Source organism: Gouania willdenowi, chromosome 1 (genome assembly GCF_900634775.1).
Source record: "Gouania willdenowi chromosome 1, fGouWil2.1, whole genome shotgun sequence".
Taxonomy (NCBI): Eukaryota; Metazoa; Chordata; class Actinopteri; order Blenniiformes; family Gobiesocidae; genus Gouania; species Gouania willdenowi.
Window position 1 is genome coordinate 7,204,359 of NC_041044.1, and position 22,492 is coordinate 7,226,850.

The 22,492-nt window shown below is 39.7% G+C and overlaps 1 protein-coding gene, 1 long non-coding RNA gene, 3 other non-coding genes and 1 pseudogene across 5 annotated transcripts in view; 4 read left to right on the plus strand and 2 right to left on the minus strand.

The window, feature by feature from the left end:
• Positions 1–3,084: 3,084 nt before the first annotated feature.
• Positions 3,085–8,640, plus strand: LOC114466092 (serine/threonine-protein kinase pim-2-like; annotated as a pseudogene).
• Positions 3,151–5,604, minus strand: LOC114461974 (uncharacterized). The gene is made up of 4 exons (XR_003673902.1): positions 5,420–5,604; positions 5,221–5,341; positions 3,596–3,674; positions 3,151–3,199 (listed from the first exon to the last, which is right to left on the minus strand). It is a non-coding gene; the product is annotated as an uncharacterized LOC114461974 (long non-coding RNA).
• A 5,305-nt stretch (positions 8,641–13,945) lies between the features above and the next one.
• LOC114461138 (lysosomal alpha-mannosidase-like) overlaps positions 13,946–22,492 on the minus strand; it is a 34,489-nt gene continuing 25,942 nt past the window's right edge. The window contains exons 2-6 of the mRNA XM_028443033.1: positions 19,563–19,736; positions 19,294–19,487; positions 18,237–18,369; positions 15,239–15,347; positions 13,946–14,135 (exon numbers count right to left, since the gene is read on the minus strand). Coding sequence (XP_028298834.1) covers positions 13,946–14,135; positions 15,239–15,347; positions 18,237–18,369; positions 19,294–19,487; positions 19,563–19,736 — 800 coding nt within the window. The remainder of the gene's footprint in view (positions 14,136–15,238; positions 15,348–18,236; positions 18,370–19,293; positions 19,488–19,562; positions 19,737–22,492) is intronic.
• trnaf-gaa (transfer RNA phenylalanine (anticodon GAA)) lies at positions 20,251–20,323 on the plus strand. The gene has a single exon. It is a non-coding gene; the product is annotated as a tRNA-Phe (tRNA).
• trnaf-gaa (transfer RNA phenylalanine (anticodon GAA)) lies at positions 21,365–21,437 on the plus strand. Its single transcript has one exon. It is a non-coding gene; the product is annotated as a tRNA-Phe (tRNA).
• trnaf-gaa (transfer RNA phenylalanine (anticodon GAA)) lies at positions 22,040–22,112 on the plus strand. Its single transcript has one exon. It is a non-coding gene; the product is annotated as a tRNA-Phe (tRNA).

Genomic DNA, 22,492 nt, shown 5'->3' on the forward strand with positions numbered 1-22,492 from the left:
AAAAAGTTTCCTGCATTGCATCGTGGGATGTGAAGTCCTGTGAAAGTTTTTTTTAACTTCATTCTTGCAGTGATTTCTTGTGTTTCTTCACCAGACAAGGACAGTGATTGGATTCACACTATTTTTACTGTAGATTGTTCTCTGTATTTTTCATGATATCACTAGGGGTGTCCTGATCCGATATCAATATCGGATATTGGTCCGAGATCAGCCTGAAAACGAATATCGGAATCAAATTTCCGATTTTTGAATTTTTTTTGCAATTAATTTTTTATTTTATTTTTTTTAAATTTTTGTAATTTATTTTATTCAATTGTAGAATACTGGTTAATAATAAATGCTGCTGATATCTTATCGGATTAATATCGGTATCGGTCGACAGAGGCGTTGCAATGCGGTAGGCAACACAGGCAACTGCCTAGGACCCTGAGCTGAAGGGGGCCCCCGAGGGACGGCTGACATTAGTTAATTTCAATGAGAAAATAATGTAACTGCTTTGAGACGCTGCAGCGACAGAGCCTCAAAAATCCCCTGCACGGGGCCCTTTCTGAGTAGTCACTGGCTAGTTGCTAGTAGGGGCCCCGACAGACGGCAGATATCGGCAACACAACTTGAAACCCCCCGGGGTGATACGCCGGGAACCTCCCTAATGGGGCCCCACTACTACCGGTCCCTGCATCAACGTGCTGATGTTATCAAACACACACTGAATAAATGAAGCGGACATCCCACAGGGCTCATGAAAAGAAGAAAAAAACAAGAAGAGGATGAAAATAAAAACCGTGATAGTGGTAAGTGAGAATGTGTAAAATATGTGTGTTACATTATAAAAAAGTTTGTCCCAGTTAGTCCCAGTCACTTTGTCCTAAGCTCTCAGTCATACACCCAGCACCAGAAAAGTTAACTGTAGATTTAAGTCTGTGTAAAGTGAATTCAGCCATTTTCTTCTAAACACATTCATAAAGTGCGTTTATATGTTTTTATTAATCATTCAAATTTGACAGTGTGGTTAACAACAAACTTCTGTGGTATGACAAGCTTAGAGCACATATTTATTCTTACTTTACGCCAATTTTAACAGCTTTATGTTAAGAAGTTGTCCAGTTTTGCTTACATCATAAGTCTTGTTGCCAATGGCTGTGTACATACTGTACATTTATTGACACACAATAAGTTAGTCCTTTGCTGCCAATGATATTTTCTCTCAGAATAAAGTATTTGTGGTCAAATGTTAAAACTGATATCAGCATCAATCCTGCTGTCAGTTTAGTCTAGACTGTGGCTAATTTGTATTTAGAATTGAAAGATAATATAGTAATATAATATATCCATGAATTTTCTGCTATAGCCTAAATATTACATTAAATAAAATGTTAACATGAAGCATTAAAGTTGTTACTGCAAATTATGTTCATTAATTATTCCATACATATCTCAAATGTTTAGTGTTTGTGTAGCATGCACATTACTTTACTTTATGCAAGCCAACCAATTACATTGTGCTCTTTTCTTTTTTCTTCCTGAGGTGCTTTGTTGAAGTTTTTTGGACAACAACAACAACAACAACAACGACAGACCTCTCTATATGAAAGTAGGAACTTACTTAGTTTAACTTTTTTAAAGTTTAAAATATATCATGGGAGCTATCTGATTTAATATGACAACACAAATATTTGTCTTAAACAATTGCTTTTTATACTATTTTCTTTCTAGCAATATCAACCTCAGATCATGAGGGGGGTCTTGAAGAAGAAGAGTAGGACATGATAGTACCTTCATGCAGCAGCAGCAGCATGGCAGCACAGCATTCCATCACCACCTCCTCACCACCCCCATGACACCACATCACCAGAACAGAAGGTACTCAAATCAAATAATATCAGATGACCCAGCGCTGTGGCCGAAAGCCATCCATGACAATGCTCGGTGTCAAATTGTGAGAAAAGATCCACTCCAAATAACAGACACGGACTTCCCAAAAGTTTAGAAAACCCACCTCGGAGATTCACCAAAGAAAATTACAAAATGACAATGAGACATGGTTAGAAAATTCAATGTTCAAGGTTAGTGTACTCTTACTTTCCACTTCAATTCCTTGTTTTTTGTAGTTTTTTTGCTTGGTTGCATTTTTATAATACTTAAAATTTTGCACATTTCAGTGTTTGTTTTTCTGGCATTTACTGTATATATTGTGTGTAAATTTTGCATTTAGTTTTTAATTATTATTTATTTTATATGTTCATTATTTAATAAAGTATTCTTTACTGATCCGTTGTCCTGGACTTCATTCATCATCATTCTGGGGCCGAGAGGCCCCATAGTCCTTCTTGCCTCGGGCCCCCAGAGCGTCTACAAACGCCCCTGTCGGTCGATATGCAAGGTTGCAATATTAATATCTAATCGGAAATGAAAAAATTGTATCGGGACATCCCTAGATATCACCTTTCAGTTCAGCCACATTCAGATCTTATCAAGTCAGCCCCAAAATAAACATCTTCCATTGTTTTGCTGCAACTTTGGCAAAGTTTCTTTTGGGGCAAAGACAAGAAATCACAGTAAGAATGAAGTAAAAACACTTCTATGTATCTGTTTACGGGACTCTAGGACCCACAATGCAATGCACCAAACTTTTCAAACTATGTCAATAAAAACAATCTTCTATGCATTCCCATTACTTGTACTTAAGTACGTTTTTAAAAGAAGTTAAGTACTTGATTACATTTCTACACCCAACCGTTACTGAGTAAATAATTCTTTTTTGTGATTATTTTTTTAATTTCCGTTTCATGGTCTTTATAATTCATGAAGGCACATTGTACATAATCCATATGTTCTTAGTCGTGCCATTTCTGATCAACTTCCAGCCACTTTCTTGGGTTCAGGTGGTCTTTTCTACCTATAATGTTGTTCCCCACATGGCACTGTTTTAGAGTTCATAAATGTAACTATACTTAGAGCCTGATAATTATTTTGAATTGAATTAATTGGTGGTATTTTATTTTTAAAATAATGCTTCATTTTGACAAACCTTTTATTTTATACAGATTCCTTTGTGGAAAGATTTTTTTCTTTTGAAGTTTATACATGAGATGGAACCATAGCAAGCCGTTAGCTAGCCTCCTAGCATAGTCGTTAGCCACATGTTGCTTCTCAGTGCCTGACACTGAATCGTGGTGCTGAGCCACAGCCATGGCATTCTCTGAACACACACACATAATATTTTAGAAAAATCCACTTTGCGTTTTTTTAAAAACATCTTATCACAAATATCTGCAACACTTAAAGAGATTGGCCTCAATGTCTCAGTGAAATTTAATTTAAAGGTAATACAAAAATGTGACAAGTGCAGCATATACTCTATTAAAGCTTTGACTACATCTGTCACCTGTATTTATCCCTGTGACTTTGAGGTTATCTGGTGCCCACGGGCACCATGTTGGTGACCCCTGCTTTAACACAAGGCGATGACCCAAGGAACCCAATTCATTTTATGCAAATACAGCAAAGATAGAGGACTGATTTTCAATTGGATTGGGAATTCACTCAATCCTATCCATCAATATGGACGTTGGGAGTCAGTTAATAAAAGACTCACTCATGGTGTGGCTGTCCCCCACTCTGAAGGGCCCCTTCCTGGAAGCTGAACCACCAAGTACTTCCAGTTGGTTACACGTCTGGTAAAAAAAAAAAAAAGAGAGAGTGAGAAAAGATAGCAGAGCTGCAGACTAGACCTTTACAACATTTCAACTATGCATGTGTAAAATTTACCGTATTTTTCCAACTATAAGCCGCACTTAAAATCCTTTAATTTTCTCAAAAATCGACAGTGCGCCTTAAAATCAGGTGCACCTTATGTATGAAATTAATATGTAAAAATGTTTTAGTACAACTTTGGTAAACTATGAAGCTGCACTGCTTCATGAATTTTTGGCACTTCAGGGCTACCGTAGTCAGGCGCCTCATGGAGTGATATGTACCAGTACTGTGCTTCAACATACTGAACTGAAAAAGTGAATGTGAAGTTCTATATTTTATGTGTTAAACCTGAACAATGTAGAGAGTTATTGTTAATGAGTTGAATAAAGTTTGACTTATCTGACTATTTTATTTCGCTTAATGCGTCTTAATAAAAATAATAATAATAATAATAATAATAATAATAATAATAATAATAATAATAATAATAATAATAATAATGATAACATTATAGTCCGGTGCGCCTTATGTATGAAAATAGACCCAGTCAGGTCCATTCATTGATAGTGCACCTTATAATCCGGTGAGCCTTATAGTCCGAGGTTACTACAACTAAACACACTGTTTACATTGTGACTGAAGGCTTTTATTAAACCTTAAAACAACTTAAATCATTATGTCAGCATATATTGTGTGATTAAGAACTGCACAAATGGTACTTATGCACTCAGGCAATGGAAACAAGAGATATGATATGTACATGGCTGCAATTGTGGTACTTCTGTGAGCCACCATTTATATTGTATAATTGATACTGGACATTCAACAGAAATTGAGTTAAAAATAGTACATTTTTGACCAAAGTGGTTGAATATTTTTAAATACTGAGCCCTCGTACAGCAAATAGTCAGTTTTCATTGTATCACATACCTTCCTCTGTTAAAGAGTGACAATCCTGCATAGAGGAGATTCTTACAGGAAATGTTATTTGTTTATTGATAAAACTTAAACAACCATATTTAATATTTTGGAAGGAAAAATCCTTATCCGAGACCTTTTTATGTATTAATATGAAGGAGTTCAAAGGCAATTAGTTGCCTTTGCAAAAGTGACAGAAATAAACATCAAATGAAAAAAAAAACACTAATTACAGAAACACTCAAAAGGACAGAAATACACAGAATTACTTCAAAAAATACACTGAAATTACACAAAATGACCAAAAATACACCAAAATGAATGATGAAAAACTAAAACAAAATAACTCCAAAAGCACACAAAACTACACTACAAACATAAAATAGAAAAAAATACAAAATGACAACACAAATACAAAAATCATGACAAAACCATTAACATTCAGATTGGTCAATATTTTAAATGCCGACATAAATGTTGATGATGAGGCCCTCAATTCAGAAACGATCACATTTTTGTGGCCCTCGCTGTGATAAAATTAGATTTTTTTTAAGTCAGAAATGAATTCATTTTTCCATGCTGTAAATGAGTGAAGGTCAGATTTACCTGAAGGTTGCTGTTGCTAACCCTCTCATAGCGTTTCAGTGCAGGCCGACTGGTAAAGTACCCAGTCCAAAAGTCGTGAGCATTGTCTGCATAGGGGAAGAAGTCATCAGTTTTCAAAGGCCTGGACACAAGAGGACATCATGTACATCAGTCACAGGTGAAAAAACATTTCTAAAAGCATTCCTGAAACTCCTTTTACCAGGTGAGGTTAGCACGGTGCAGCTCTTGGAGGTAGCAGGATGGCGTGGAGTAAAGAACATTAACTTTGATGCCCGTGGCCTGCTGGGCGTTGACGTAGTGGATCAGTTTGTCCAGGTTGTTGTATCACAGGTTGGCGTTTTCATACTGGAAGTCTGAGCCCATGGTCATGATGATGTGGTTTTGTACACAGTGGACTGTGAGGATGAGTGAGACATAAACAGACAGAAAATGGGCTCTGTTTGCTATTGGCGGACAAGTAAATGTTTTGTGTGTGTGTGCGTGTGTCAGTGAATCATTGATCCCTGAGGGGAAATTGGGTGACAATGCTGCTCTTACATCTTTATATGACATGAACTGATATCTACCGTTTAATTGTATCTTACTCATTTTAAATTATATTTTTATTTTTGACATACATTTTTGTTTAATTATAGTTTTATTTTTTATTAGTATTTTGTTTCCTCACAGTACAACTTATAACTACATTTTAATTGTATTTTTGTTTGAGAGAATACTTTATAAAAGGTTTACTTCTCTGACCCAAAGTTCCATATTGCATATTTTAGGCATTGTTACAACATTGTTTTTTAAATTAAATGTTTATATTTTTACCATTTTAATGTATTTCTGCAATCAACTAAAATAAAAAACAATGCTTAAATCTATTGTGTGGCACTCATAATGTAGTTTATTTTTGTTGGGGAAAAAATGAGGCTGGTGGAAAATCTGGTTGGCTGGTAACTTTAAGAATCTACTAGCCATGCTGGCTGGTGATCTAAAATGTTAATTTGAAGCCCTGGTATTAGGAGAAAGAAAATCCCCTCACACAGTAACCTGGTCAACAACCTGTGAGGGAGGAATACAAACAGCTTTTAGGCCAATATTTGATGGATTTTCTTCAACAGCTTCTGAAAACTAATCAAAGACTCTGAAACCCTGATAATCACTATCAACACAATCACACTATCCACTACACTCACAGGAACCTTCATACCTCACTGACATGATACACATGCAGATTATCACTCACTTATGTAGAGACTTTTCAGCTTCAAAAATTTTCCCAGTTCTGTTTCAGAGTGTATCCATTTTCGTGTCAGTTTATATGTTTCTATTTGGTTTTCATTCCTTTGTTATTACAGGATGTCAAATATCACAAAATTATAATAAAACATTTAAAAACCAACAATATTGCTTTTTGTCTTTCACTGTGTCTTTTTCCCAGATATGAGAATATCTGTGCATTTCTGTATACCAAATGCAGTTTTACACCCACATTCATACATGCTGCTTCTGTCTATCTCTGTCTCTCCTCTGACTCTTACTCTCATGCCGTTTCCATCAGTTTTACTCGACTTGATTCAACTTTATTGACTTATTGTCGTGAGAATGAACAGTGAGCAACGTAGGAAGCTGTCAAATATCAGCACAGCATCACTTCCTCCCGTGTGATATTACTCTTACGCAACAGTTCTAAAAGTGCATTTTATTATTCAACAGTATTAAACGACAAGAAATTGTTGTTATTTTTATTTAATCATTTATTTGGCTCCACAAAAACAAATAGGTCCACAACTGGAAGGGAGACAAGGCTGTTGCTAGGCAACACATGAACATTTCCTAACTGAAAGTTGACTAACATTATTAGAAAGTTGACGCACCCATGGAACGTCTCTTATCCAATCAAATTACTTGGTTAGAATTAACTGTTGGATAATGTAACCTTTACCTCTATTATGAAGACTGAATGAAGACTAATGTATACTGATCAGTGGCCTGTAAGTTCAATGAGTTGATTCCATACTTATTGTTTAAGTTTTGTGTTCATGTGCAGTATATAGGCCCGTGTAAAAAATGTAAAAACTGTGCATTTATAGTGTACAAAGTTTAATAAACTGTGTTTTTCGGCCTTGGGACAGCAATGTTGTCATTAAAATATAAAGAACAGAACATGAAAGCGCATGTGTAGAATAGGTTCTTTCATCTCCATGGCAATCATCAAAACATTCTTTCTACACATTCACCCTGTGGTAGAGTGACTTTCATCTTGACAGTACAACTTTGCAAATGATGAATTCCAAAGTGAAGAAGTGTTTCAGACGTGTGCATCACATGATGGCTGAGGAGAACCACAAAGGATCCATCCCACTGAAGGAGGAAAGAAAGGCAAAAGAAGTGCTGTTTGGAATCATGAACAGTAGGAAAAGGAAGGCTGAGGACGAGCTGGAGGATGAAAGGCCAAGCAAACAGAGCTGCTTGGACAGCAGAGATCATGAGGTGAGGAAAACAAGAAAAATCCTCAAAGCCAGAAAAAGGTCAGTCCAAAAAAAGAAACTCCGAAGCATTGGTTCCTTGGTGTGCTGTGAGGAATACCACACATGCCATAACATCATTAAAAAAAGAAAAAAGGAATTTAAAGCAAAATATTGTGAATTCAAAAAGATTGGCAAAGGAGGCTTCGGATCCGTCATGTCAGGAATACGTCGTTCCGACTCAAAACCCGTGGCAATAAAGCATATTCCAAAAGGCTTGGTCCGATACATGTTGGTGAAACGCCAAGGTTATGAGTACAAGGCAGTAACCGAAGTGGCCCTCATGGCCCAGGCAGCCGGCCTCCTCTACGATGGCAGTGTGGCAAACCAAGGGGTCATCGGCTTATTGGATCTCTATCAGCTAAGAACAGAAATCCTGATAGTTATGGAGTTACCCTTGAAATCAATGGACATGCACAACTTCAATATCCTCAGAGAGGGACGTATCCCGGAGCACGAGGTCAAGAGCATATTTAAACAACTTGTAGATGCTGCAGTGCTAATGCATGAGAATGGGATTTTTCACCGGGACATAAAGGCAGAGAACGTCCTGGTTTACCTGGACCAAGGAAACCTCTCTGTAAAGATCATTGACTTTGGCTGTGGCGATATCATAAAAAATGAGCCATACACGCGGTTTTCTGGCACTTTTGACTTTGCACCACCAGAGAAGCTTTTGCAGAGACAGTACTACGCAGAACCAACAACAGTGTGGCAAATAGGGGCCCTGCTGCGTGACCTCTACGCTGAAGAAGCATTTGAAACCAGAAAATACATGGAAGGACCAAACCCCCCCTTTGACTGTCTGTCTCATGAATGCAACGACTTCATGAACCAGTGCTTGACCATCTCCCCAAAGCAGCGACCACAATTGGTGGAGCTACAGCGTCATCCCTGGCTGGTGTAAAAATCTCCCCCGCCACTCCACGCTCCCCCCACCTCGCTGTGGTGAGAGAGTACAATTAAAAAAATAGGGAGGATCTGCTGGATTATCTCAGAAGGAGAAGAGAACCTACTACACCCATTCCAATCCCAGATGACTTACTGGATGGTAATGGATGAATAGAAAGGGAGCTGCAGGGTTCAAGGATGCAAACAGGACATGGGTTTATCACCCACCTCTGTTTCACATTCACCAGCATCTACTTCCTGAGGTTTCATACAGAATAACACAAACTGGCTCATCTCTAACCGACTGATTGATAAACCTCTGGCTTATATGTATTTGTTTAAATTACATTTGTTGAAATAAAAATGTTAATATTGTTGAAATATACATTTTTCTGATCTATTCTCTCATGCACACTTACAGTAAATGAATTAAAAATCTCCAACATAATCATCATCATAACTGCAAATAAGAAAACACTGATGCACTATCTGTTACATGTTTATAATACATTTGTATAACACTGTGTAGTGTTTCAAGAACTACCATTACATTAAGTTTGCATTTAATACAACCACATCAAACCAACCAAATCACCATTATTCACAGAATGAACAATGAGCTGTTCAACATGTTTAACAATACACAAATAAAAATAAGAAGTATAAGTTTACGAACTCAGCTGCATTTGTCAAAACAAACAGTTTTATTTGCCAAAAAACCAACACTTCTATTATTAAGAAGAAAAACAACATATTTCTGTCACTCGTTGTAGCATTTGAGCGTCATGAGGTATATTTAGACATTAAAAAAGTAATAAATGCATTGTTCAGAGCATCTATTGTTTGGCTAACCAGACTTTATATTGACAGCATTAGACTGATGTTTATATGACGCAAATCACTTTTGGATTTAAAAAAAAAAAAACTCTTGAGTGTGGGCCTTAAATATGTCCATAGATGCTCAGATTAAGTATCTTCGTTCTTCTTAGGGTCAAGTAATTAACAACAAACAACAACACCATTAGACGTATATGTTAATGTTTTATTTATTTAGACTTTTTTCAGGAAATGTACTTTGATCTACTGACATGTTTCGACTGTAAACCTCCAGTCTCACTCAGAGGCATCCTCTGATCACTTTGATGTTTCCTTGACTTCTGCGTAACAATTCCAGCAAGTTCTTTTTGTCTTCTTCTTGAATAATATGTTAAGGTTTCATTTATTCGGACAACTTTTTTCGGGAAATTTACTCCTGAAGAAGACTGGCAGTTGACAGTTGAAACATGGAGAGCAAAGTAAAGTTACTGGAAAAAGTTGTTAACACATTATTAAAAAAGAATTTACTATTAGACATGACCTCCTCTCTCTGATTGGCTCTTGTTGTACTGTAACTTCATACGTCTGGCAAATATATAATTCAATAAATGTAAACATTTATACTTTGACTTATTTGCACTACAACAAAGGACAACAACATTATTATGCCATTATTTTACTAGCGCTTACAAGGCCCTATAACTAAACTTAGTTAGACTCCCAAGCTGTACATGATGAAGTGAGTGTAAAAGATGAATGAAATGATTAAATCAAGTTTTGTTGTGTCCTTAGAATGAGCGCAACAAAGTAAGAACTACTCTGACAATTATGGAGATGAGGTAATGGGTAATCTTGCGGCATAAGTCCTGTTCTTACTGTACTGTTCTGCTAGAGAATTCAATTTATAGATGATAGTTTGGCTTTACTTGATTCAGTGAATTGATTAAAATTTTCACTAGTCAAGATGTAGTACGTCATAAGTGATAGTTATAGGCCCTTAAAAGTTAGAGTTGCACTTGTATAGCCTGGGAGTCAAATACAAAGTGACTCATTTACGTTTCTGAGATGGGATGAGCTTAAAAAGTCACACCTCGTAGAAGAGAAGGACATTAAAGCAAGTAAAGAAAGCTTATCTTTTCCTTAAAAGAACATGCTGCCCCAGGAAAACATACCAAGTCATGTCGCTTTCGGTTTAACTGACTGAGGCAGTGTTATGATCACAATGACAACATGCCACATGATACAGTGAATAGAATTTGTCAGTCATGCAAATTTGTCATTGGATGGAGCCAACAGGCACTCATTGAGTCCATCATTGGCCATGTTTACATGGGAGCTTTAATTCCTTTTTTAAAGCAGAATAAAAGTTAATTCCTCTTTAACCTGACCTTGTAAACACTTAATCCGCATTAAACTTAATTCCTTCTTGCTGTCCTTGGCAAATTTGGCTTTGGAGAATCATTCATACAATGGATCTCCACCCTGTACACGAAACCTAAGGCCTCAGTAACCACAAACAAAATAACATCCCAAAGCTACACACTACAGAGGGGAACCAGACAAGGTTGCTCACTCTCACCTTTGCTTTTTGCAATATTCGTTGAACCTCTCGCAGCAGCTGTACGTCAAAACTCTGTTATTTAAGGAATCCACTCATCCATCTCAGAAAACAAAATAAATCTTTATGCGGATGATATATTACTCTATTTGGAAGAACCCCAATCCTCATTAGAAGAAGTATTTAAACTAATAAACAGCTTCTCTAAACTATCAGACTATTCCATTAACGGGTCAAAATCATCAATCCTCCCTTTAACAAAAAATTAATGGAACCCAGTAAGCCAAATCCCACAATACCCCTTAAATATATCACCAAACTTAAATGAATTACTTAAACTGAACCTGGATCCGCTGTTGGATAAAGTCACAGATGATCTGCGAAGATGGAACAATCTCCCCATCTCACTCCTTGGCAGAATAGCTGTTCTCTCTGTTCTCTATGATCCCGCTGAAACCACCAACGCAATGGTTCCAAAGATTAGATTCTGCAATTACAAAATTCCATGTGAGGAATAAAAAACCTTAAATAAGTCATTCAACCCTCCAAAAAAATAAAAGTGAGGGTGGTTCAGAAGCCCCTAATTTCATGCATTATTACTTAGCAAACCAAAAATTATACTTAACAGAATGGCTAAAACCAAAACAATACTAAAAGAATAAGAAATAGAACAGCTAGATTGCATACATATTAAACTCTCTGATCTTCCTTTTATCACTGCAACCCTCAAATGTCACAACTGTTTTAAAAACCTACTGATTGCCTCCACCCTGACTGCGTGGTGGAAAGCTTTGGACATTACGAATATTCAATTAAAAACTAGCATGTTGTCTCCAATCTGGCACAACCCTGACTTTAGAATTAAAACAACACTGCTCTATCTGAAGACATGGGAAGAAAGTGGAATCACTCATCTCCAAGACCTCTTTGAAAATAACAAGCTCATGATATATAACAATCTAACCCAAACATTCATTATGAATAAAAGTAATTTTTTACAGTACTTACAAGTAACAGAAACAATCAAGAAAAACACTTCTGTAGATCCAATTACCTTACAACCTCCAGAACTGGCTATATATATGAAGAAAATCTCAACAAAATCAAAAAAACTCTCAAAAATATACAGAGCACTCTCGAACACTAACTCTAATCACTTACCAATCGCTGAATGGGAGGCTGAAACTTCAATCTACACGAACACCGATTTCTGGGAAGAAATTTGTTGTAATACTTTAAGGATGACAAAAAACACAAACCTACAGCTAATTCAATACAAAGTCCTCCACAGATCTCACATTACCCAACAGAAAATGTATAAAATGGGCTTCTCCCCAACAGACATCTGCTCTCAGTGCACCGAGGGAACTATTGATTCTTATTTACATGCCTTATAGCTCTGTTCCCCAGTTCTGGTCTCTAATTACTAAAAAACTGTCCTCCATTTTGGACTGCAGGATTCCTCTCTCTCCAGATCTATGTCTGATAGGAGACCTGACGAAGCTTGATCTTCCAGCAAACCAATCACAATCCATCCTCGCGACACTCACCATAGCAAAAAAAAACAATATTAGTGAATTGGAAAGACAAAAAATCCTTAAACATAAACCAATGGCAAAATCTCCTCATAGAATATATTTCCATGGAAAAGATGTCAGCTCTCAGAGAAAATAAAACAACCTGCTTTGAGGAGCGCTGGACTCCTTTTTTAACTGCATTTAATGTCGATTTCTTGGCCTAATGATCTAGCCTGCAAGCGAACTGCCAGAACCACTCTTAACTAACACACTAATCAAACTGTAGACCTGGATCTCCCTGGGCTTGTGGGGTGGCTTGGGTGGGTGGCCTGGGTGTCTCTTCGCGGGTGTGCGTTCCTTCTGGATGTCCTCCGGACCCTGGGCTGTTTGAATTTTGCTCTCCTGCCCCCTCCGTACACGTCTGGGAGGCCTGTGGGACTGGGGGCCTGCGTGTTTTTCTGCCGCTCTTTCCCCTTGCTCTCTGTCCCCCGTCCCGTTCTCCCCTCCTCCTTTTCCTTTGCTCTGGCGCCTGCTCTCCTGCTGGGTTGGGCGTTGGGGGGCTCCTGTCGGCCCGGGGTACTCGTCATGGGGGGCTGTGGCTTACGCCTGGGGGACGGGCGGGGCTGCGTCGGGTTGGTTAGCTTGGGGGTGGGCCCGTCGGGGTGCCTGGGGTGGTGGGGTTTGTGGCTCCTGGCCGGGGGGGTCTGGGGTGGGGGTGGCTACTGCTCGGGGGCGACACCTACATCCTGGATCGCTGGGTGGCGGGGGTGCTGCCGTGGGCCGCTGCGCCTGTGCTACTGAGTAGTGGCGCGGGGGTGGCATTCCCACCTCAAACTGCCCTACCAATCCCTCCAATTTTAATCGCACTTTAACACACCACCCCCGGAGGGTGCGACTACCACTTCCACCCTCCGGATCTATTTGCACCACATACACATATATTGCACATCATACAGTCACTAAACACACACATTCACACAGGGGATAGGGAAGTATAACACCATAACAGGAAGGTGGGTAGGATCACATATTTGGGCGGGTGGGGGCCTGATCCCTCTGTTGATGGCTGGGCCACCGTGTAGAATGCAAATATATCAGGATGGTGTGGTCGGGCATTGTGGAGCGGTAGGTCTCGGGAGGCATGGGGGGGTGCTGCTGGGGGCTCTCTTTGCGGGGTCTCTCCGGGCAGTGTCAGCCCGGCGGGGAGTGGGGGTGCCTCTTCCCTATGGGTGTGGCTTGGTCCTTGTCTCGTCTCCTGGTCGCCTTGGGGGCTGTCCTCGGTGTGTGCGGCCTGGGGCGGCCCGCCTCGCCGGTGTGGGGGTTGGGTGCTCTCTAGTGGGCTTCGCCCGGGGTCTCGCCCTTGGGGGTTCCCGGCTGCCGGGGGTGTGGTCGTTGTCCTCGGGCGTGCTGCTCCCGGTGCTGCTTCTATTCTATTCCGGGTCGTTCTGGCCTGGGGTCCGGTCCCTGCTGGCTCTGGGCCCACTGACGGGTGCCTGCCGGCTGCCCGTTAGTCGTGGCTCTGGCCGTCTGCTGGGCGTGGGCCTTTGCCCCTCAGCTGGGGTCTCGGGCGGGGGGCTCTCTGGGCCCTCCCATCGGGGGATTGGGTGCGGGGGTGGGGGGCTTTGGGGTTGGGGACGGAGTGCGTCGGCTCCTCGGCTTCTAGGTGCTTTCTCGGGTGTGTATGTGGGGGCGTCTGGGGGGCTGCTCGGCTGGGGGTGTGTTGCCTGGGCTCCCTGGCCCACGCTCTTTCTGCTATTCTGGCTGCGTCCTCGAGTCCGGGGCAGCGCTTGGGTTTACAGTGGCAGTATCTTGCACATACATCGGTCTACGATGCGCTAGCATGCCTTGGACTGTGGGATAAAACTTGTAGTGGGCTTAACTCTAGACACGCTGATCCCAAATACCTGTTTCAGGTATTACCACTCACTCCTTCCCTCTGCCCACAGCCACCACCATGATAGTTAAGCTTCACGCCTACAACTTCACATCTCACTCTCACTTTACAGTAATCAACTCCTCCCCACCCCTCCATTTCTCTACTTGAATCGCTCCTCCTTGCTCTTAGAGCCTGAGAATTATTTTCATTTTGAATTGAATGCATTGGTGTTATTTTAGTTAAAGAAGAATTGTACATTTTGAAAAAGCTTTTGTTTTATACAGATGCCTTTGTGGAAAATAAGTTAAGTTCCAATTGTGCAACATTTTGTCTCTTCCTTTACAAATTTATACATGAGATGTTTACTGTATGCAAGGGAACCGTGTCAAGATTTATTCCCAAAAATAAATGTAGGGGGTTAAAGTAACTAGTAAATTTTACTTTGAGTACCATTTAATTAAGCTACTTTTTACTTGCTCTTAAGTATTTTATGCATGACTTACTTGTACTTGAGTACAATTTCAATCAAGTAACAGTACTTCTACTTCAGTAGGAGATACAGTACTGTATCAGGTACTCTTTACACTTCTGTGGGTTGTTTTGGTTTATTATTATTTTACACTACAACTTGTTTGCTTTTAACTGTTTGAGGTTTCTTGGTTTGTATTTTCTAAATTATTGGATTTTGTTTTTAGTTTTGTCAAGACTGACCATTTTTGATTGTATGGTAACAAGTCTTTTTTTGTTTTTTTATCTTCCCTATTTCCACCAATTTCTTCTATTTTTACCCTCTCCTGTTGGAGTTCAGTCTTACCTGAGCAATAGCTATGTTGACGAAGCGCTGCACCACATCATCAACATTGTAATCTTCCAGATCGGGGTCATCCCTGATTGGTGGGTCGTCACATGATCCCAGCAGAATCCATCAGGAGGGTTGTACCCATTGGGCAGGATCCCTGTGTGTGGAGGAGGGAGTACATTTCATTCCTGTCATCTAATGCAGGGGTTCTCAACCTTGGAGTCAGGACCCCATTTGGGGTCGCAAGACACCGGGAGGGGGTTGCCAGATGCCTTCAAGAAACTAGAAGTATTTTCTTTAACAATTTGAGCAATTTTTTTGCTTGTTTGAGCCCAATTTGACCTTTTTTCTGCAACTAAATCAAACTTGTAATATTCTAACTTATTTTCAGTATTTTTTCTAGCCATATTTGTAATCCTTTTAATGCATTTTTGCCATCAAATTCCCATGCTTGTTCAGCAATTTTCTTCCACTTTCAAGACATTTTCGGAACTTATAAACCCTTTCCACCACTTTTCCCACCTAATGTCTCATATGTTGACAAATTGTCACTTATAACCTCTTTTCACTATATTTTATGCCTATTTTTGCCAATTTAACCACATTCACAATTTGTCATGCCCATTACTTGACAATTTAAACTAATTGTTCCTACTTTTTAAATTACATTACCCCTATTCCCCCATTTCTGACACTTTTAAGCTAATATTGACTGGTTTTGAAAATCCCATTTCACCACCTTTGGTCACTTTTAACACATTTTATTTCTGATTAAAACAAGGATTTACATGTTGAAGATGACTATATACTATGGTCCAAATAATAATAAACTTCCTGGGGAACAGTGGATATTACTCAGATAAATAAATAAATGTGGTTCTCACAGATTCATAGAACAATGGACCATCATTTTGCTGACTTTATGGATGGACCACAAAAATCTCTCCCCTTTATTCCCCCTTACAGATGGCCCTGTCTCCACATGACTGTTCTTCAATGTTCATGTCTGTGTTCAACCACCTTCAGCTACAGTGGGGTCCCCGGTCTCTGAATCCTTTATTTTGTTGGTCGCAGGCTGATGTAGGAGGAGATGAGTTATTATTAATGGGTTATATAACTAAGAATATTAATTATGATTATTAATATTACTTCAAATCTGCGGGGTGCCACTCCTTTTAACAGGAGAAATATGTCTAAGTTTTTAGACTAAACTCATCAAAGTGAAACCAGGGAAAAGTGAATTCTAACAGCAACATCTACACCATAATCACAGCTTTAATGAATCAGAGGAATCAAAGATTATGTTTAACCTTTTATTCACAAGTTAACAATTAACACAGTCAAAATATCAATTGAAATGGGATAATTAAATCATGATAAAATGCATTTCTAGGCTAATAAAGTGAGGATTATATGTAATAAAGTGAAATCACTAATCTAGGAGAATGCTAGTCTACTAAATATTGAATAAAAATGCAGGATACATATTCGAATAATAGGATCATAAAATCAAAGAATAAAATAAAGAGAGCTCATAACAAAGAGAGGGAGACGAACAGGGGAGACGAACAAACATGAATGAGATGAACTGTGTGTGGAACATGTTGTGAGTGTGTGTGAGTTTGTAGTTATGGAAATATGTATGTGATCTATTGTGGTTGAAGTTGCTAATGAATGTTCATCCAGGTACCTTGAAGCCGGTGTCAGGGTTGGACCTGGAGGTGCTGTTGAAGCAATGCCGCAGGACGTGCCACCGTTGGATTCTGTTATGTTTCACAGAATTTAGCCCCTTCAGCCGATCCAGGCGGTTTCTGGCCTTCGCAGCTGGCTTAGAGAATGGCTCGTGGCTCACCCCAATGGGTCGCAGGCCGGGCTTCTGTCGGCTGTTACGCACATCACTAGAGGCTGGATTCGTTCGAACCAAGCAGCTGTTGTTTCCAAAATCTGTTTCAACTAAAAATAAAATAAAAAGATGAAAAGATTGGAAATATGAGGGAACACGGGTGAGCACGGGTGACGCCCGCGTCCAAAACTGTAGTTTCTGGTCGCGCGTCTTTTTTTAAAGGAAGTTTGGCGACGCCTTTTGGAGGAGGCATCTAGGGTGATCATTCTGTGATCATGTCGGTGATTGGTCACTGTCCCTTCTTTCAGCTTGTGGGTGTGTCTTGGGTGTGTGTGTGTGAATGGAGTGACAGACAACAAAGGATGATTCTAAACATAAAAGAATGCCTAATAAGTAATTCCACATATTTCAAAACATCTTTTCAACATCATATCCTGAAATATCATCTATAATGAAAGAGTTTGATACCAAACATGACTGGAAAACATCCTAGGAACACTTTAGAAACTGGTTAATGAGCTTTACTTGTAATTACTCATAAACATAAATGTCAAAAATCATGTTATGCCTCCTCTTAACTATATGGTCGCAGTAAATACCTCAAACTAACTTTTGTGATGTTTTCTGGTATTTTTAAGCACTTTTACATGATAAACACTTTAAAATAGCATTCTGTTGGTTATTGCATTACATGAAACGAGTGTGATTGAACAGACAATATTTGCAATTTCAATTTCTGTAGAAATCATTCCAAAAATGTTTTCATTTGTGATTTTTCAAACATAAGACAATTTCTTTGTTCTCTCTTCTTCACTGGGAGACATCTTCAGATAAGGGCCTGGTAAGCGTCCTTCTGTGACATCTCACCACAGGGGGTCAGAGGGCATTGGGACCGTTCTTTGAACTTACAGCATCCCACAGTATCTGTTTAAAAAGGGGGAGAAGAGGGGTGTTCTTCTTTCGATCCTAAATGTTGCAGGGAGGTGATAACAGGAGGAAGACTGTCCTTGGATTCTCCTGTGCTTTGTTCGGCAGGAAGGGGAGAAGACCCCCCTGGGGGAATGTTTGCACTTCACAGTAGGCGATAGACTCTCTGACTCCACGGACTGGTGAAGCCAAATGTTCTAAGTCCAGATCAACTTGGGGGTTTAGTTTCCTACACTGAGAAACCACTGATCTAATGGCGCGCGCACACGCACACACCTGTAAAGAGGTCAGCCATCGGGGGGGTGAGGCTGTCTGAGGCTCTCCACAGAAGCTCCTGCTCTTTGCTCCTCATCCTGCGAGCTCGGTCCTGGTAGTCCAGCCGTCCAAAGAAGAAGCCATCAAATCCCATCTACAAAGCAATAAAAAAAGTGACTCCAAAGACAGATACAATTTGAATAAAATTACACATAAAGACAGAAAATAGACAAAACAAGAACAAAAATTCACAAAATAACTCCAAAAATGCACAAATTAAGAAAGAAAATTCAGAAAATGACAGAAAAACACACAAAATGACAAGAACACACAAAACAATATAAACACAAATGACTGGAAAATCACAGATTGAGGATAAAAATGTCTAAAAAAAAAAAAAAAAAAAAAAATCAATTTAACCAAAAGCTTTTCTGGAAAGTGAAGTCTTCAGGTGATTCTTAAAAGAGCGATGATCACAGTTTTCGTTTTGTTAGAATTTATATGAAGATAATTCGATTAAACCATGATCTACAGCGTCAGGTAGATGATCGTGTAAAACCAAAACTGTGTAGCGACCAGAGTCAGCGGCCATCATCATGTCACTGCAAACTTTCACAAGAGCAGTTTCAGTGGAGTGGTTTGACCTAAAGCCAGATTGATATTCATCATAAAAAACATGCTGTTCCAAGAAAGAGGCTACCTGCTTAGCAACCACTTTTTCCATCATTTTAGACATGAAGGGAAGTTTATATATGGGCCGGTAATTTATAGGTTCCCCGGGATCAAGATCAGGCTTTTTAAGAATGGGATTCATTCCAGCATGTTTACAGAAGCTGGGGACCGAGCCAGTGAAAGGTTTATATATTTTACCACCCAGGGACCGACAACATCAAAAACCTTTAAGAGCAAGGTAGTAGGAACAATGTCCACAGGGCTCGATTATGGTTTCATCTTTTCCACTAAAACCTGAACATCCTCTCGGTACTTTTGCCACCTCTGCCAGTTGCCGGGCTTGAATCACCATTACTGGTAGAATGACGTTTGTGGGGAAGGACACACTTCTTGACGGGACCCATACCTGAGCGAACATGGAGGCGTGTTCCCGGGTGTGGCCAAAGGGGTCGATGTGCCAGGCGACACGAGGACGTCCACAAGGCCCAAAGGTGTCGTTGAGGAACCTGAGGCCCATGGTCATCTGGTCAATGACAGCGCTGTAGTGAGTGGTGGCCTCGTCGCTCATGCACCAGCCCCCGTTCACGAATTCCAGACGACCTGTGGGCAGGGAGGAGCAGGTGTTGGTGTGATGGTATCAAAGCTGTGGTACAGTTGTACCGTGTACTGTCACACCTTCGTTAACCAGCTGTTTGACCGTCTGCCTCATGCTAGAGCTCTGCTGCTTCCACCAGCGGTAGAAAAAGGCCGTCTCCACGTAGATGAACCTACGGTCTGGATTCTTCAGCAGCTGATCCACCACTGAGTCCAGAATGTACTGCACCCCGGCATGCTGGATGTCATTACGGTCTAAGCACACACACAAAGACACACATAAAAAACATACAGGAGTGAATGCGTGTACGTGTGTGAAAGATTGCCTGTTTCTGTTTGTTGTCCTGGGACAGACTGGCTTCATGTTCAGGGTAAACCCCATTCTACTCCAGACAGGGTTGGGGTCAATTAAAATTGTAATTGTGTAATTGATCATTCATTACAACTGTGGTGTAATTAAGGAGCCAAGCCCGCTGGTCCTGGGAACCTCGTATGCATATATGCGCTGGGAAACCTATTGTTTTTGTTCTGATTTTTATAGTTACCTTGATTTTACTGATGATTTTAATTGATTTTACTTGAGATTTTAATTGATTTTACTGATGATTTTAAATGTTCTTATTGATTTTAAACAATTGAATGTTTTATCATGTAAAGCACATTGAGTTGCCTTGAGTATGAAATGCGCTATACAAAAAAATTTGCCTTGCCTTGCCTTTTCATGGTTTAATAAAACATTTTTTTTCAAACATTTTTTTTTGCCATTTGTGCCAGAATAGCTCAGTTGGGAGAGCTTGAGACTGAAGATCTAAAGGTCCCTGGTTCGATCCTGGGTTGCGGCAGATATGCTCTTGTTTTCTGCGAAAGAGTTGTGCTGATGACTCAGCAAAAGTAAAATACATTCACTCGCATTAGTAACCAAGCTCACGGTCACTGATGCTAGCCAAGGAACCACTGAAACTATCTAGCCAGTGAGTTGAGTTGCATTTCGTCTGAGTTCTTAAAAATTACTCATGACAGTGAATAGTCTATTTGTGGTGTGACATCTTATAGTAATTACAACATTTTTTATTTTTATTTTTACATTTTTGTGCTGGAATAGCTCAGTTGGGAGAGCTTTAGACTAAAGATCAAAGGCTCCATGGTTAGATCCTGGGCTGCGGCAGATGTATGAATTTGTTTGGGTATATTGTTATGGAATTCTTTTGGTGACTCACCAAAAGTAAAATTCGTTAGCTACCACCAGTCACCAAGCTCAAGGTCACTGATGCAAGCTAAGGTACCACTTAAGTTATCTAGCCAGTGTGTTGAGATAGCATTTTGGCAAAAGTAAAATGCATTAGCAAGCTTTAGTAACCAAGCTCACGGGAACTGATGCTAGCCAAGGAACCACTGATGCAATCTCGCCAGTGAGTTGAGTTGCATTTCGTCTGAGTTCTTAAAAATTACTCATGACACTGAATAATCTATTTGTGTTGTGCCATCTTATAATTATTACATTTTTTTTTTTTTTTTTTGCATTTTTTTTTTTTTTTAATTTTTGTGCTGGAATAGCTCTGTTGGGGGAGCTTTAGACTAAAGATCAAAGGCTCCCTGGTTAGATCCTGGGCTACGGCAGATGTATGAAATTGTTTGGGTATATTGTCATGGAATTCTTTTGGTGACTCAGCAAAAGTAAAATAAATTAGCTACCACCGGTCAACGAGCTCAAGGTCACTGATGCAAGCTAAGGTACGACTTAAGCTATCTAGCCAGTGTGTTGAGATAGCATTTTGTCTGAGTTTTCAAAAATTACTTATGACACGGTGACTCAACTCTCTGATGTGTCCCGTTTCATAGTTTGATAAAACATTTTTTTTCAAACATTTTTAATGGCTTTTCGTGCCGGAATAGCTCAGTTGGGAGAGCGTTAGACTGAAGATCTAAATGTCTCTGGTTCGATCCCGGGTTGCGGCAAATACGCCATCATTTTCTGCAAAAGAGTTGTGCTGATGACTCAGCAAAAGCAAAATGCATTAGCTAGCATTAGTAACCAAGCTCACGGTCACTGATGCTAGCCAAGGAACCACTGAAGCAATCTGGCCAGTGAGTTGCGTTTCGTCTGAGTTCTTAAAAATTACTCATGACACTGAATAATCTATTTGTGGTGTGCCATCTTATAGTTAATACAACATTTTTTATTTTTATTTTTTCATTTTTTTTTTTTTTTAGATTTTTGTGCTGGAATAGCTCAGTCGGGAGAGCTTTAGACTAAAGATCAAAGGCTCCCTGGTTAGATCCTGGGCTGCGGCAGATGTATGAATTTGTTTGGGTATATTGTTATGGAATTCTTTGGGTGACTCAGCAAAAGTAAAATTCGTTAGCTACCACTTGTCACCAAGCTCAAGGTCACTGATGCAAGCTAAGGTACCACTTAAGTTATCTTGCCAGTGTGTTGAGATAGCATTTTGTCTGAGTTTTCAACAATTACTTATGACACGGTGACTCAACTCTCTGATGTGTCCCTTTTCATAGTTTAATAAAACATTTTTTTTCAAACATTTTTACTGGCCTTTCATGCCGGAATAGCTCAGTTGGGAGAGCGTTAGACTGAAGATCTAAAGGTCCCTGGTTCGATCCCGGGTTGTGGCAAATATGCCATTATTTTCTGCAAAAGATGACTGATGACTCAGCAAAAGTAAAATACATTCACTCGCATTAGTAACCAAGCTCACGGTCACTGATGCTAGCCAAGGAACCACTGAAACTATCTAGCCAGTGAGTTGAGTTGCATTTTGTCTGAGTTCTTAAGAAATTACTCATGACACAGTGAATAGTCTATTTGTGGTGTGACATCTTATAGTAACTACAACATTTTTTATTTTTATTTTTACATTTTTGTGCTGGAATAGCTCAGTTGGGAGAGCTTTAGACTAAAGATCAAAGGCTCCCTGGTTAGATCCTGGGCTGCGGCAGATGTATGAATTTGTTTGGGTATATTGTTATGGAATTCTTTTGGTGACTCAGCAAAA